At 43.9% G+C, this 14455-nt stretch overlaps 1 protein-coding gene across 1 annotated transcript in view; it reads right to left on the reverse strand.

Annotated features, from left to right (window-relative positions):
- The window catches only part of SV2C (synaptic vesicle glycoprotein 2C), a 784750-nt gene that overhangs the window by 258756 nt on the left and 511539 nt on the right, over nucleotides 1–14455 (reverse strand). Inside the window, exon 4 of the mRNA XM_085632286.1 lies at nucleotides 721–872. Within this exon, the coding sequence (XP_085488412.1) occupies nucleotides 721–872 (152 nt within the window). The remainder of the gene's footprint in view (nucleotides 1–720; nucleotides 873–14455) is intronic.

Consider the following 14455-nt stretch of genomic DNA (forward strand, 5'->3'; position numbering starts at 1 on the left):
AAGATCCTATCATCGAAACAGTCATTGCTCCAAAGGATTGGCTCACCCATTTTAGTGGAATTTTTTATGTATCTACTAACAAGACAGAACAGCCCTCCCCTATTGCCATGACACCTCTTGGACAAATTAGATTGGAGGAGGTCACTACGGCCATAAATAGGATGAAGCAGGGAAAGGCCCCTGGACCCGGTGTGCTGGTCTGGAAAGTCAGTGTGTGTGCCGTTTTTTTAATCTGGTTGTGGACCTTTACTTTGGCCATGTAGCTCGCTTTTACTGTTGATTCTCCTTATAGCACCACAAACATTGCCTGCAGCAAACACAAATGAATGCAGGCTCCCATGCCCTGCAAAATACCCATACAGCGTGTCTTTACAAGTTCAAAACGGTCCTGATTTGCAAATGTCGGCCACTTGTTTACCTAACTGATTCTCCTTTATTTTGGTGCCTGGGCCTATTTTTGTCCCACTGAGACCCTGCGCCGTGATGGTGGCAAAGAAAGGAAGAGAACATGTAAGTTCTGTTGTACGGAAATTACCAATGATGTCCCTAAACAGATCAACAGGGTGGTCTGTGCCTGACATGAACTTCTACCAGTTCTTGGTATCTTCACTCCAGGTGTCCATTCACCTATAGGATGGCAGAGCTGGCTACCTCGAGAATTAGTTTTAGCTCACATGACACCTTCTTACAGTAGTATAAGAATAATTCTTGTTTACATACCATAATGTGGAATAATGGCCCAGGCCATGGCAGAAGCATAGATTCCACCGATCATCCAGAACATGCAGAGCCAGCTCAAGTGCTCGCCACGCTTCTCTCGAGCCAGCACTTCGGAGAAATAGGAGAACACGGTGGGCACGGCTCCACCGATCCTAGAACCAAAAGGAGAAAGGATGCCACAGTTAGACAGAGAGACTGCTTACATCAAACAAAGCGCTGCACCCTTCGATTTAACTTGTGTTACATAGACATTTTAGACATTCACAAAATTGTAGGAAGCTGGCTCTGTATATACTATACCAAAGTGAGGTACAGTGTGCACAGAGTCCAGTGGAACCCCAAAGGTAGGCTGAGGTAAAATGAAATAGCACCTTACTCTCTATTCGAGCAGTAAGGCTTTATCAGAGGACAGCGTTAAGCATGTGTTGTACACACTTAGTCAGCAAATGAATTCACACACTCAAAGACTGAACTTCAGACCAATTGTTTTTGTATAAAATATTCTTTTAGTTATTTTATTTCCTAGAACCAATCAGGCCTGGCACATGTAGGTGATAAGTACTTTGCATTAAATATACAGATTGTAACACAGTTTGGGTTGCAATTGTAAATGTACTTTATTTTGACTTACAATATTGTTTCTGAGAAATGCAATGCTTTGTAAATATAGTACATATACTTTGTGTAGGATTTTCAGTAAGATTACAGGTAAGATACATTGAGATTACTTTTCTTACACAGTTTAGTATACCTGGATACTCCACTGCAACATTTCCTGTAAACAGGTAAGTAAAATTGTTTTTGTTAGTTAGTACAATTTTAAAGAATTTCTTTAGGTTTTCAAACTCCACACTTGGAAACTTTTCCAAGAAAAACAGTCAATGTTATCCTATGGAGGAAAATAGTGTTATCGGTTTTAGGGTAAGTATTCGGTGGTGGGTGTTGAGGTTCTGGGGGTAGACTCAGGGGTCTCCCAGGGTCGGGGATGCACTCTTGTTACACCCTCAGCGGCACTAGGGCGGCCGGATGCAGAGTCCTGAGGCCCAATTTTATCCCAAAGGGGATGGGGGCCTCTGGTTGGTGGCTGCTTTCGAGCAGGCCACTTGGTTGTGGGAGCAAAGCTCCTGGACTTTAGGTCAGGGCAAATGGGGAAACAAAGTAGCACCAACGGTGCACCCTCAGCGGCACTAGGGAGGCCGGGTGCAGGGTGCTGTTCTGACGTCCGGCGCCCTGTTGTTTGCAATGGGGAACCTCCGGTTTGCAAAGGCACTGCAGGCTCGGGGACAAAAGTCTTCTGGGTGCGACCACCACTTTGAGTGGTAAGCTGGGATGTTGGGGGTTGGTTAGGCACTGTTGGTTGGTCCACCCAAGGCTGTGGGGTGCAGGGGTGCCTTTTAGGGTCGGATCTTCTTACCAGGCCCTGGACACGGTTGGGGGGACCTTCCGGATTTAGGCTGCATTTGTCGTCTAGAGGTTTGAGGCAGGTCAGGGGTCTCCCGATCTCGGGTTAGGATTGCTGAGGGGACCTCCTCGTGGTGTTTGCCAACTCGAGCTCAGGCCATGGACGGCGGGTGCAGAGGGGTGCGGATTCGCAGTGTCTTGCCGGAGCCAGAGGTTGGAGATTAACAAATCCGGTGTTCACGGGAAACACAATCTTTGTGGTTGAAGGTAGGCAGGTCCTCTGGGGTTTTTGAGGCTGCTGGCTGCAGGACAGACCGGAATTTCGCAGGAGCAGGTTCGAGGTGGAGACAGGCCGGTAGGGCTGGGGCCAAGTCAGTGGGCGTCTTTCTCTTGTTAGCTTCGGTATGGCTGTTCGGTCCTTCTTCTTCTCTTGTCGTTTCTTCTGGTCTGGTGAAGCAAGGTACTGGGTTGCACCTAAATACTAGATTTAGGGGTGTTACAGGTAGGTAAAAAGGTTGGGACCAATGGATCCCTTCCTGGGGTAGGTACACCCCTATTATGCCACCCTCCAGTGGGAGAGGGACATAAGCCTTTCCCTGGTTGGCTGAGTCCCCCCATCTGCAAGATGGCGGGGAATGAGAGTTGTGCTTCACCTCGCCGCCCCCACCTGACGGGTGTAGTTGGCAGAGGTGGGCACACCTCTTCCTCACTTGTTTTTCCCACAGCTTCACCTGCCCAAAGTGGGGGTCAGACCAGATGGGACCAGTTGCTGAAAGCAGCAAGTGGCCTGGGGAAGCTCACAAAGGTGGCAAGCTTTTGAAGCTTCCCTTTCGTGAACCCTGCCCATCCAGGGGGAGGAGGCTTGGCACCTCGTCCCAGGATGTGCATTGTTTCAGGCCCCCAAGAGCAGCAGGCTCTCGACCCAGGGGTCCAGAAACATGTCTAGTGGTGGCAGTTGAAAGCAGCCACTCAGACTGGACACCAGGGGTAGGGTGCATTTTTCATTAAATCCCACACTGGCATCAGTGTGGGACTAATGTGCTGAGAAGTTTGATACCAAACTTCTCAGTTTTCAGTGTAGCCATTATGGTGCTGTGGAGTTCATAATGACAAACTCCCAACACCATTTACTCTTAATGGCAGCACTGCACTTACAATGTCTAAGAATGGACTTAGACACTGTAGGGGTACAGGGCTCATGCACCTGTACCCTCACCACTGGTATAGTGCACCCAGCTAGAGGGGTGACTGGCCTATGCCAGGGCATTGGGTTGTAGGCATGGCACACAGGGATGTGTGCCATGTCAACTCTTTACTTTGTTCTGCACCAAAACACGCAGCGTGCAAAGGCAGTGAGTGAGTGTGAAGGAACAGGACCTCTAAGGGTGGTACAATAAATGCTGCAGCCCTTAGAGGCCTTCTCTGGTCACAGTGCCCTGTGGTACCATTTACCAGGGGCTGACCTGTGGCAAGAGATGCCAATTGGATTTAGGCTTCAGTGCAGTTTTAGGAAAAGAACATAGGCCCTGGGTACCTAGTTAGCAGGAGCCCAGGGCACACTCAGTCAAAGCACATCACCAATTCAGCAAAAAGTGGGGGCAAACTTGCAGAAAGAGTATATTACCTTGGTATTGAATTAGGTGGTGCATCTAAAACAGAATCAAATACACTGGCACGCAGAGTTGCAAAGTTGGAAATCTGTATAGTAACTGATTTAGCCCTAGAAAGAGCAGAAAATATGGTGGAACGGCCAGAGCTGCTGACTTTGGAACTGAGGGACCAGGTTTGAGTCTCGGTGTCCACTCAACAGTGTGTGATTCTGAGCAAAATACTGAGGGCCTTATTTATGAAGGCCTGCAACACTTTTACGCTGCCTTTGCATCACTTTTTGTGATGCTGTGGCACCGTAAATAGTGCGCCAAGTTGCGCCATATTTACAAAGTAACGCATCTAAGCAGATGTGTCACTTTGTAAAGGCCTGCGCTACATTATACCTGCATCAGGTATATTGTATGCATGGTGGGCAATCCCACGCAATAAAGGGTCGTAGAAGTGATGCAGTGAAATCTATGAGATTTCACTGTGATACTTCTAGGATGCTACTGCATCAATATCTTACACCTGCCTCACAGCGGGCGTAAAGGCTGAAGCAGACCCTTTCACATGGGGCTTGCCCTATGTGAAAGGACACATTGCTGGAGTTGAGTCGGTTTTCAGACACACCCCAGGAATGCGTCACTTTTGCTCCTAAAGATACTTCAGAAATCAGTATTCCACAAATGTTAGTCCAATCTTTTCATATGACGTCCAAGGTAATCTTTATTTTGCTTGGAAATGGAACTGAACAGACATCACGTTTCATTTACTACATGTGAACTTCATCAGGGCATAAGTTTTGTTTTTCAGAATCTTTGTGTTAGGAAAAAGCAAGCTGCTTATCTTACTTATTTATTGGTATAAAATGTTGATGTTTGTATTAGAATTCAATTCATCGGGTCCCCATATGTGTAAGAGTGAATACATTTCATCTCTGAGTGAGTCCACTTCCTGGTGCCTTCCAGGAAGTTGACTCACTCAGACATGCTGACTCGGTAGATGGTAGAAGGCACGTGTCTGTGAGGTGCCTCATTGCCGTACATACAACAGTGATGACGAAATGTATTCGCCCTTAAATATACATCTGTAAATCCTTGCGACATGGAGCACCGTACATTAAATACGGCGCATCCATCGTGTCGTACGGATGGTGCAGTGCAAACTGTTGCATCGCCATTTGTCGCAGCGGTGCTACAGTTTTCGTAACTGAGGCCCTTAATCTCCTGGCGTCAAAAACACACACAAATGAATGTGTCCTTGCTTAATGTAACAGAGGATCATGTAAAGCGCTCCAACACCTTCCAGTTGAGTACACGCTATATTTACCTGCATAAAAAGTTGCATACAATGTACTTAAAAATCAGGTCATGCACTCAGATCAACTCACACAATAAATGTTTATACGGTAGTGTCTGCGTATCATAGCCATGGGCTGAGCCCTGTCATTCTCTAGCCAGTTACTGACACTGATTATAAAGATTGAAATCATAAGTAATCTCATTACAGTCGTTAATCCTGAAGGGAGTCACCATAGCTTTATTGGAGCAGACTTTGAAATGGCAACACACACACACACATTTTTATCTGAAAAACATAATTGAGGTGAGGGTATAGTTAGAAAACCGAACAAAACACTGAAATTAGGTCAATATGTTTAGCTGCAGAAAGTGCAAGCCATAACGTTCCTACCAGTGCACTGTTCATGGCCTATCATATGAGGTTATCAAATAAAGAAAGGGGGGACTAGGAGCTAATCAAGGTTCAGTACCTGTGCTCCAAAAGACGATATCAATTCAACAAGGGGGTTACTGTTCCTGGTAGGACACTAATAGGGTCAAGAGAAAGAAAAGGATAGAGTAGGTAGCTAGGTACTATGCCAATCAGAAGGGGACAGTCAACAAGAACGTCGCTTGTTGCCGTAACACATCCCTAGGGATGTCATGCTTCATCATCATGCGGGTGCTCCTCGTCGGGCTGGATCTGAAATGCCCTACTGGTCCCCCGAAGGGTCACTTTAGCAGAGATCTTTTTATTTTGCCATTTGATGAGTGTGAGAGTGTCCTAGTGGGGTAGTGAGAAGTGAGTGTGAAACTAAATACTTAAAACTGGCTAGGGGATATCCCAAAGGTTTTTAATCTGCTGTTTTCCCTGTCAGAGTAAAAAACCCATAGGTTAGTGTTACTTCTGGGGTAATAATGACCCCTAGTAACCAAAAAAAAGAGATGGTCGACATGTTTCACGCCTAAAGTTGGTCATATTGATCCCTGGCGCATTATCAGAACTGTAATGAATATAGTTATTAGTGAGTCAACCCCAATCTGAGACTCAGAATGAGTGGTCCCCCTTTCCTTTTTGTAGGGTGGCACCTGCTTGTGATAATTATCACCGTTGGTTCGACCTAGATAGCTAGAAGAGAGGAGAGAAAAGACGGCACATAGACAGACAAATAACATAAAAATATTAGATAGTGTCCAACAGGATCATATCTAGTAGGTTAACAGACATCAGCCAAAGACTCACAGGTCATTTAGGAATTACAACGAGAAACATATAATATCACAGTCAGGCGCCATCGTTTGTTTCAAGGTCATCATGCACATCATTTATTTTATGAACATATTTGTTCAGTGATAGAATTGTCTTAGACACATGTCCCTTCTATGTTAGTATCACGTCTGTGCCGTGGAACTATATGTAGTAATGTGAGAAAGCTATGCAGAAAAGTACTCAGATAGGTAACTGCAGAGTCTTACCTATGTCTTCTAAAGAACGAGCTTCATAGGCTAGCGCATGGTAACCCGCACCATTATGGACTGTCAGTGTCAAGCGACAATGACGAAGAAAAAGGAGGCATGTTTTAGCAGCTGAAATCATTGCTAGCGTGAGCCACAGTCCTATAGTTATTACCTTCAGTCAGAAGATGGTGCAACTTAGGGTTTTACCGGGTGGCGCCTCGCTGCACCTACCCTCGACCACGCGTGCCTGAGTGGTTGCCGTATGGTTGAGTGGCATCCATCAAGTAGATTTCGTCCCGTTGCCTCACTTCCAGTTGCCTGACTTTCAATAGGCATGTTCCGTGCCATTGCTCGTGTCCAGCCGCCATATTGGAGTGGTGAGCAGGGATCCAACAATAATAAAATTGCTATCATAAGAGGCCGCAGATATGGGATTAAGGGATATAATCGATGACCTGACTAGTGATGCCATGTGTCTCTTCACCTGGATGAAAGGCACGCTTTGCATTATTAGTGAACTTGGGAAAGTAGCATCAACAAGGTCTAGTAACCATAGGCCAGATGTACATAGGTTTGTGTTTCAATTACTTAAAAGCAATTTTTTGTGATTCACTATTAGGTAATCGCAAATAGTGATGCACTACAGTGTATTTTACACTGTTTGCGATTCCCAGTGGGTCGCAAAAATACCTACTTCATCAATATTCATGAGGTAGGTTGCAATTTGCGACCAATTGGGAATCACTAATATCCCAGGGAGGGTGGTCTGCTGGCATCAGCACACCACCATGTATGTGATTGCTTTTAAATAAAGCAAATTTTTTAGAGTGCAGCATGTTCTCCTTAAAGGAAAATGGGGTGCGTTTAAAAAAAAAGTTATTTTCATTTTTTAAGAGTAGGCAGTGGTTTGTGGGACCATTCACAAATGGTAAGGGGTGCCTTGGGATCCCTTCCCATTTGTAAATCAGTTACCATCTACTTGAAGTAGCTGGTAAAATGCACACGTTTTGTGACCGTATTTTGGTTGCAAAACATTCACACATACCACTGCAAGTCGCTATTAGGAAGGGATGCCCTAACACACTACTTCCTAATATCGAATCGCTAACCCATTTTGCGATTCAGTAATAGGTTACCGAATCGCAAAATAGGGTTTCTACATTTGAAAATACTTTCCTGCTGTAGCAAACGGCATCGTGCTGTTTGAGAGCACAAGAAAGCGAAGCACATCTGTCCCCAACTCCCTTGTGGACAAAGGCCTTATTACCAAGTAGGCTCTTACATCTCCATCAATTCTGCCTGATAGCTGTAGCTGGATGAAAGGCAAACATTGCCTTCTCAGTGAATTTGGAAAAGCAACAATTATTTCTACCTTTCGGTGCGGAACTTGGCCAATTTCAAATTGCCATGCCTAGAGATGCTGTATTTTCTATTTAAAATTTCATTTATTGGTGTGCTGGAGCTACATTGCCTGCACCATCGATGATGAGAACATCGACGACGTCAATGGTGATGTGTGACGTCATCACTGATGCCATTTGTGATGTTATCTGTGAAATCATGTGTGAGGTAACAAGCTGTGTATTTGGGGGCACTTTATAATTTGAATTACTCATTGTAACTGGGCAATAATTTCACCGGGTTCAAAACATCGTTTTAACTGTTTTTGTTAGGTCATTTCTGGGATTTTAAGCATACTTTAATGTCTTATGAGCAAAGAAAGGTACAACGTAAACTTTCAGTTATGTTTCAGTTTTTTTATGATTTATTATGTCTAACTCCCAAGCTTTTATACATTTATGTATTCCACTATCCCCATCCCTCGTTGTGATTATCCTCTGCAGTATATGGCCTCTGGAATTATGAAGTAGGGTTGACCCTGCACCAAACCCACCTTATGGCCAATCTCTGTTGCACCTAACCTTTCCTGTGTGTAACAGGGATTGCTTGCATTGCCTGTGCACTCAACCTGTGGTGTGGGTGGCCTTTGACTGTCCACAGTGGGGGTTGTCTGCTACCGGCAGGTCCGTCACTCAACCCACCTTGCACCAGTCCAGCATACACTCAACTTCCACTGAGCATGACCAGCATCTGTGCACAGGCCCCTTCCGTCCCACACCCATTGCACATGGCTTCCGGCTGTGTGCCATGTGCAGTGGGCTCTAACCATAAGCTCTGCGCACTACCCATGCGCTTGGGGAAGATGGCAAATCTACAGCTAGGGAAAGAAGTTTAAAAAAACATAGATTTGTGGATTTTACTGTGTTATCGTGGATTTGAATTTGAAAATCCAATGCAAAATGTCCACAAGCTGGGTCCCGGAATTCCTAAACATGCATCATTCCAGCTTTATTCGGTGTAGGGAGACTCTGCTGTGTGCACGATCTTTGCATTTGTACATCAGCTAAGGCCGGTGGTGGAAGCTGTCTTGATGCCGAGAAAGCCTCCAGCTCATTGACTAGAGTGGCCCTTTCTGATCGAAGGGTTGTACATCCTAGGTTGGGTACTTACCTGATCAACTTGCTCGGACCTCTTTACTCTGAGCCTGTTGGCAGATTGAAAATCATCAACTGCTTGATTATACCTTTATCTATAGGTATGGGCTGCTATATCCCCTCTCACTGGGATTATTCGCTATCCTGATTGGGTCCTTGACCTATTGATTAAAGCAATTAAATGCTCAAAAGTGAAATAACCTTTCCCACTAGAAAAGATCTTTCATCTGCATATGGATGACATTCTTCTGCTGGTTTCTAGCTGTGGTGGGGAGGAGTAAATGGAGGTGGGGAGGCAAACGCGTTCCTTCCCAGCTGTTGACAATGCTTTAGAATGGCTATGACATGAGAGTCTTGCTGGGCAAGGCAGGGCAGGGTATGGCAGGGTATGGCAGGGAGGCATGGCATTAACCTCCCTGTGCTGTTCAACCAGGGAAGGAGGACAACCCATATATTAATGACCCCTTCCCACTCACCAGGGCTGAATTTGAGCCGGTGGCTTTCGGTGCTCAGCACCCGCACTTAACTGTTAATACCAAGTCTATGACAGTGTGATACTTGCTGTGTTGTCTGTGTATTTTAGAGATGAACAGAAATGCAGCTGTTTATTAAGACAATAAAAATTTAAAACGATCATTTCCTGATACCCAAGCCATTCTTATAGCTTTGAGGGTCTGAATAATCACAGAGTTTTTGTGAAATTTGTTAAATGGTAGGGTCAGCTCTCAATACTTTAATGGAGTTTCAGTTTTTCTTTTATTCAGAAGCAAATGTTTCACCCTCGAGGGTGTTCACTGGAGCTCCGGGGGGCTGGGAGGTGCCACTTTTCAGTGGCCGTTCAGAATCTCCTATCAGCCATCCTAACAGAATGAATAGCTGCAAAGACCTGGGACCAAAGTTCTCAAAGCACACAAATACCATCAATATTTTTTCTGTCTGCAAATCAGATCTGATTTTGATTGTAAAGATTTGACATCGATAACGTTTGAAATCCATTCGCTCTTCATAATATGTCAAAAGCTTCTTTACAGATCTAAGGAAATCACAACAAGATTTCGAGTGTGCCAAGTCCTAACTTCTTGCGTGGTCGGCTTAAATCTGTGCACCAGTTTGGCCTTACTCTCCAGCACAAACTCCTATTGGAATTTGCATGTAAGTACCTAAAACGTTGGCACCATTTGGTTTAACTGAATCGATATGAAAAGCAGCAAGTTGGAAAAACTCTAAGAGCCAGATGTACGAAATTGTATGTGTGCGATTTCCTAATAGCGAATTTTTGCAACTCACTATTAGGAAATCGCAAACTGCGATGAACAACAGTGTGTTTGACACTGTTAGAGATTTGTAGTGGTCTCAAATGGCGCTGCCTCATCAATATTCACGAGGCAGGTCGCAATGTGCGACCCATTGTGAATGGCTACATTACAGGGATGGTGGCCTGCTAGGGTCAGCAGACCACCATGTCTGTGATTGCTTTTTAAATAAAGCAATATTTTTTTGTAATGCAGCCCGGTTTCCTTAAAGGAAAACGGGATGCACTTCCAAAATAAAAACGAAAAGCAACCTTTTCATTTTTCAAGAATAGGCAGTGGTCTGTGGGACCACTGCTTGCTCTTAAAAAATGTTAGCACCAATATACAGAAAGGGTAAGGGGCCCCTTAGGGACACCTTCCCTTTTGCGAATGTGTTACCACCAACATAAAGTTGGTGGTAACTGCGAATGTTTTGTGACTGCGTTTTCGGTTGCAAAATATTCATACATAACAGTGCTATTCAGTATAAGAAAGGGATGCCCTAAACACGCCCCTTCCTAATTCCGAATTACAAAAGCTAAATGTGATTCGGTATCAACTTACCGAATCACATTTGGCCTTCTGTACACACCAAAATGGATTATACGGGCCGCAAATAGCCTGATGAGCCATTTGCGAATGGTGAAACGCTTCATACACCTGTCCCTAAATCTGGGTCTCTAAAGCCTTCAGTGTAGCCGCTGGAACAGCGATTGCACCTAAGGTCCAGGAATTTGCCAAGCGGGCACAAAGCTTGTTTCACCTACTTAGCAAAACCTTTTGTTTTTCAATGTAAGTTTGAGTTTGGTATTGAATAATAATAATAATTAAAAAATATAGTCCTGATGAGCTGGGAAATATTCTTGGAGAGCATGGAGGGTGACTTGTGTTTTCCACTCTTTGGGACTGCCAAACGTTACAGAAAAAATACATGTTGGACTGACCTGCCTAAATGGGGAGTATATTGATGTACATTGACCAATAGCCTTGGGGCAGATGCGTTGTCAGTGGAAGGTTTCTGACAGCGGACTCAGATGAGGCTCTACCACAAGAAGCCTGGCACTGTGCCCATCACTAAATGTTTAGCGGGCGGGGCGGAGCGTGTGCACTATTTGGAGAATGCTTTGCATCCACCAAACTCTAAGTTACTTCCAGATGCTCAGTGTTATAAAACACATGCATCTAACTCCCTGATACACAGCAAATTATTTGTTTTAATTCTTTAGCCAATCTCCTTATGGGAGGAAAAGAGTTACATATCTATGTGTGCTTCTGGTGATGATAACAATATGCTCCTGAGAGCAGAGGGATCCATAAGACTGATGACCTCGATACGGGGGCCAGGCCACAACCTAAGAGCATCCCTCATTAGATTATGAGTATATATGACAAGGACAGATGCTATGTCACTCAAGCAAGGGCCTGATTCACAAATGGCACCTTTGAGTAACTTTACACCTTAGAGTAAGTTTACTACTTTTCGGTGTTCACAAACTGCATTTTTGTAGGAACTTAACAGGCACATGCATCAAGAAAAGCTTTTGCAAAACCTTAATTGCGAATATTAAGGAATCACAATTAAGGACTCTCAAAAAAGCCTATGCATGTAGGAATCGCTACTAAAATAGCGATTCCTAAACATTCCTTAATTGCGACTCGCAAATTGTGAGTCGCAATTAAGGAATGCCTTCCCATTCATTTCTATGGGCCTGTAGGCCCATAGGAATGAATGGGAGATTGTATGCGCAATTTGCGAGTACCAATAGGTGCTCGCAAATTGCGCATGCAATTTCAAGGGTGCAAGGGTGTCCAAAGGACACCCTGTTGCACCCCTGAAAATGCTCTGTGCACACATGTTGCACACACACATGCCTGAAGGGCATGTGTGTGTGTAACCTACAACTTTAAAAAAATGCACTTTAGTGCATTTTTCGAAGTTTTTGAAAATTACCATCAAGTTCAACTTCATAGTAATTTGCACCCCTAGTTGCGAAATCGCTATTTTAAAGTGGTTCTTGCATTGCATTTAAGGAATCGCAAAATGCAATTCCTTAAATGCAATCACAACTTGAGAAATAGCAATTAATTGCGAATTCTCAAATTGCGAGTGCCTTGAACCTTGATGCATCGCAAATGCCTTTTTAGCAGGCGCAAACGGATGATTTTTGCGATTCGCACCGTTTACGCTTGCAAAAATGGTTGTTGCATGTACCTGTTATACTTTTGTAGTAAATAACAGTTTTTTAGTAAGTCCAACACAACACATGGCCAACTACTGGTATTGCAACAATGATAGAAAATAACAGCGGTAGGAACTTAAAATACAAAATAATAAATACAAACCACTGTTATATATTTTTTGTTGTTTTATTTTAAGTCCAGATCGCTATTATTTTGAATGGGAGGACTTTGCAATATGTGTAGGTCTGGACTTAATACTATTTTTTAATAGTAACTTACTCTCAGAGTTTGAGAACACTAAAAGTGTAAACTTACTCAAAAGTGTAAGTTACTATTGTGCATCAGGCCCAGATTGTGGTTTTATACAGATGAATAAATCTATTTTTAGATCGGCTACAGGCAGCCTTAGATGTCTTACACCTTATTTGTTAATAATTCTTAAAAATATACATATGTTGCCTTATGGCTCTGCCTAGAAGAGTATTTTTCTTTAGTGATGCTGCTAATTATTAATGTATAATCGTGTCTCCAGTGCTTCTGTTGCAACACATGAGAGACTATCTTTTACAAGTTTATACAATTAGGGCCTGTTATACCAAAAGCGTCTTTACAAAAAGTGGTCACAAATTGCGCCCCAGCTTTTTGTGAGCAGCCTTTAATTTGAGGATGCCTCCTGTGAACTATTAGATCGCATTGCAAAATCTCCAGGCACAGGGAGTAGCGGAATAATCGGAATAATGATTATTTATTAGGCAGGTTGCTATTTGCAACCTCCTGTGATTGGCTACAAACACAGAGATGGTGGCCTGCAAGGGACATCACATCACGATGCCTGCATTTGTAAACAGGAGACAGTTTTCCTTAAAGGAACTGTTGTAGCCTTAAAAAAATACTTCTTTGTAAATGTAAATGTAAATGTGCAGGAATTTATATAGCGCAAATCACCAAGCGGTCTCTAAGCGCTTGCTTAGGGAACCCATCCTGGTATTCCCCTGTGAGATAACCCAGCAGGGCATCCGCAAGGTGAAAGCCAGGCATCCCGCCACGAGGGGCCCATGTGGAGATTAAGCAAGCTATTGCCCAGAGTCGCAGAGTGTGAACCCATGAATCGAGTATGCACTGGAGCGAGAATTATCGAGTCCATGGACATTTATGGACTCAAGACCCAGCCGAGCCGGGAATTGAACCCTGGTCCCGGGCTGACCTCTGCTTCCAGGTCTGCCTCCTCTAACCAGTGAGCGACACTTCTCCATTCTTTGGGGAATACAACGGAGGAAGCAGTCAGTGGTCTATTACCAGCACCTAGTAGGTCACACAACACAATTCCCAAAGGGGAACCTGTCTAACAAGGACATCTTGTTTGGTCAGGAAAGCCATTTTGTGAGCTAACAATGTTTTTCCAACTTGCAAAATGGGTTCAATACATATTTAAAAAATATTTTGTGGTTGTAAACCCTGTGAGTTTGTGAATCAGAGAGTTTGCTGCCACCAAAGAGCTTATCTATCTAATACATGCATTTACTACAAAAAAACATTTTCTCTGTTTTTGTCAGGACTCTGGTGCAAGTACTATAAGTAAAGTTTATTACCCGTTCAATTAATCAAAATCATTACAGTAAATAATGCATTGATTTTCGCCTCCCCTCCCCATCCCCCCAAATCCCGGAGCTACTGAGTCTCACAGCTCAAGTCTGCTCTCAAGTCATTGTAAATTACAATTTCAAAGTAAAGAAGCGTCAGAATGTGTTGTGGTGTGTGGATCTTTGTAAAAGATATCCCATTGTAGAATCTATTAAAAAAAAATCCAGAATGAATTAGACTGGGTGTGGGTGGCTGTGCATTCCTCTCATACGTCATAAAACCTACTTCACAGCTACCTGCTTCGATACAATGTAAAGTGCAGTAGTAAAGTGCAATGTGCTATCCCATCAGACCTGGTGGTGAACCTTAGCTGCACAACAAGTGCGAGCCAATGGGATTAAAGATTCGAAATCGAGTATTCTCATACTACTGGTGGAGGGCCCTTACCGTGCTC

The sequence above is a fragment of the Triturus cristatus genome, chromosome 2_1 (genome assembly GCF_964204655.1).
Source record: "Triturus cristatus chromosome 2_1, aTriCri1.1, whole genome shotgun sequence".
Taxonomy (NCBI): Eukaryota; Metazoa; Chordata; class Amphibia; order Caudata; family Salamandridae; genus Triturus; species Triturus cristatus.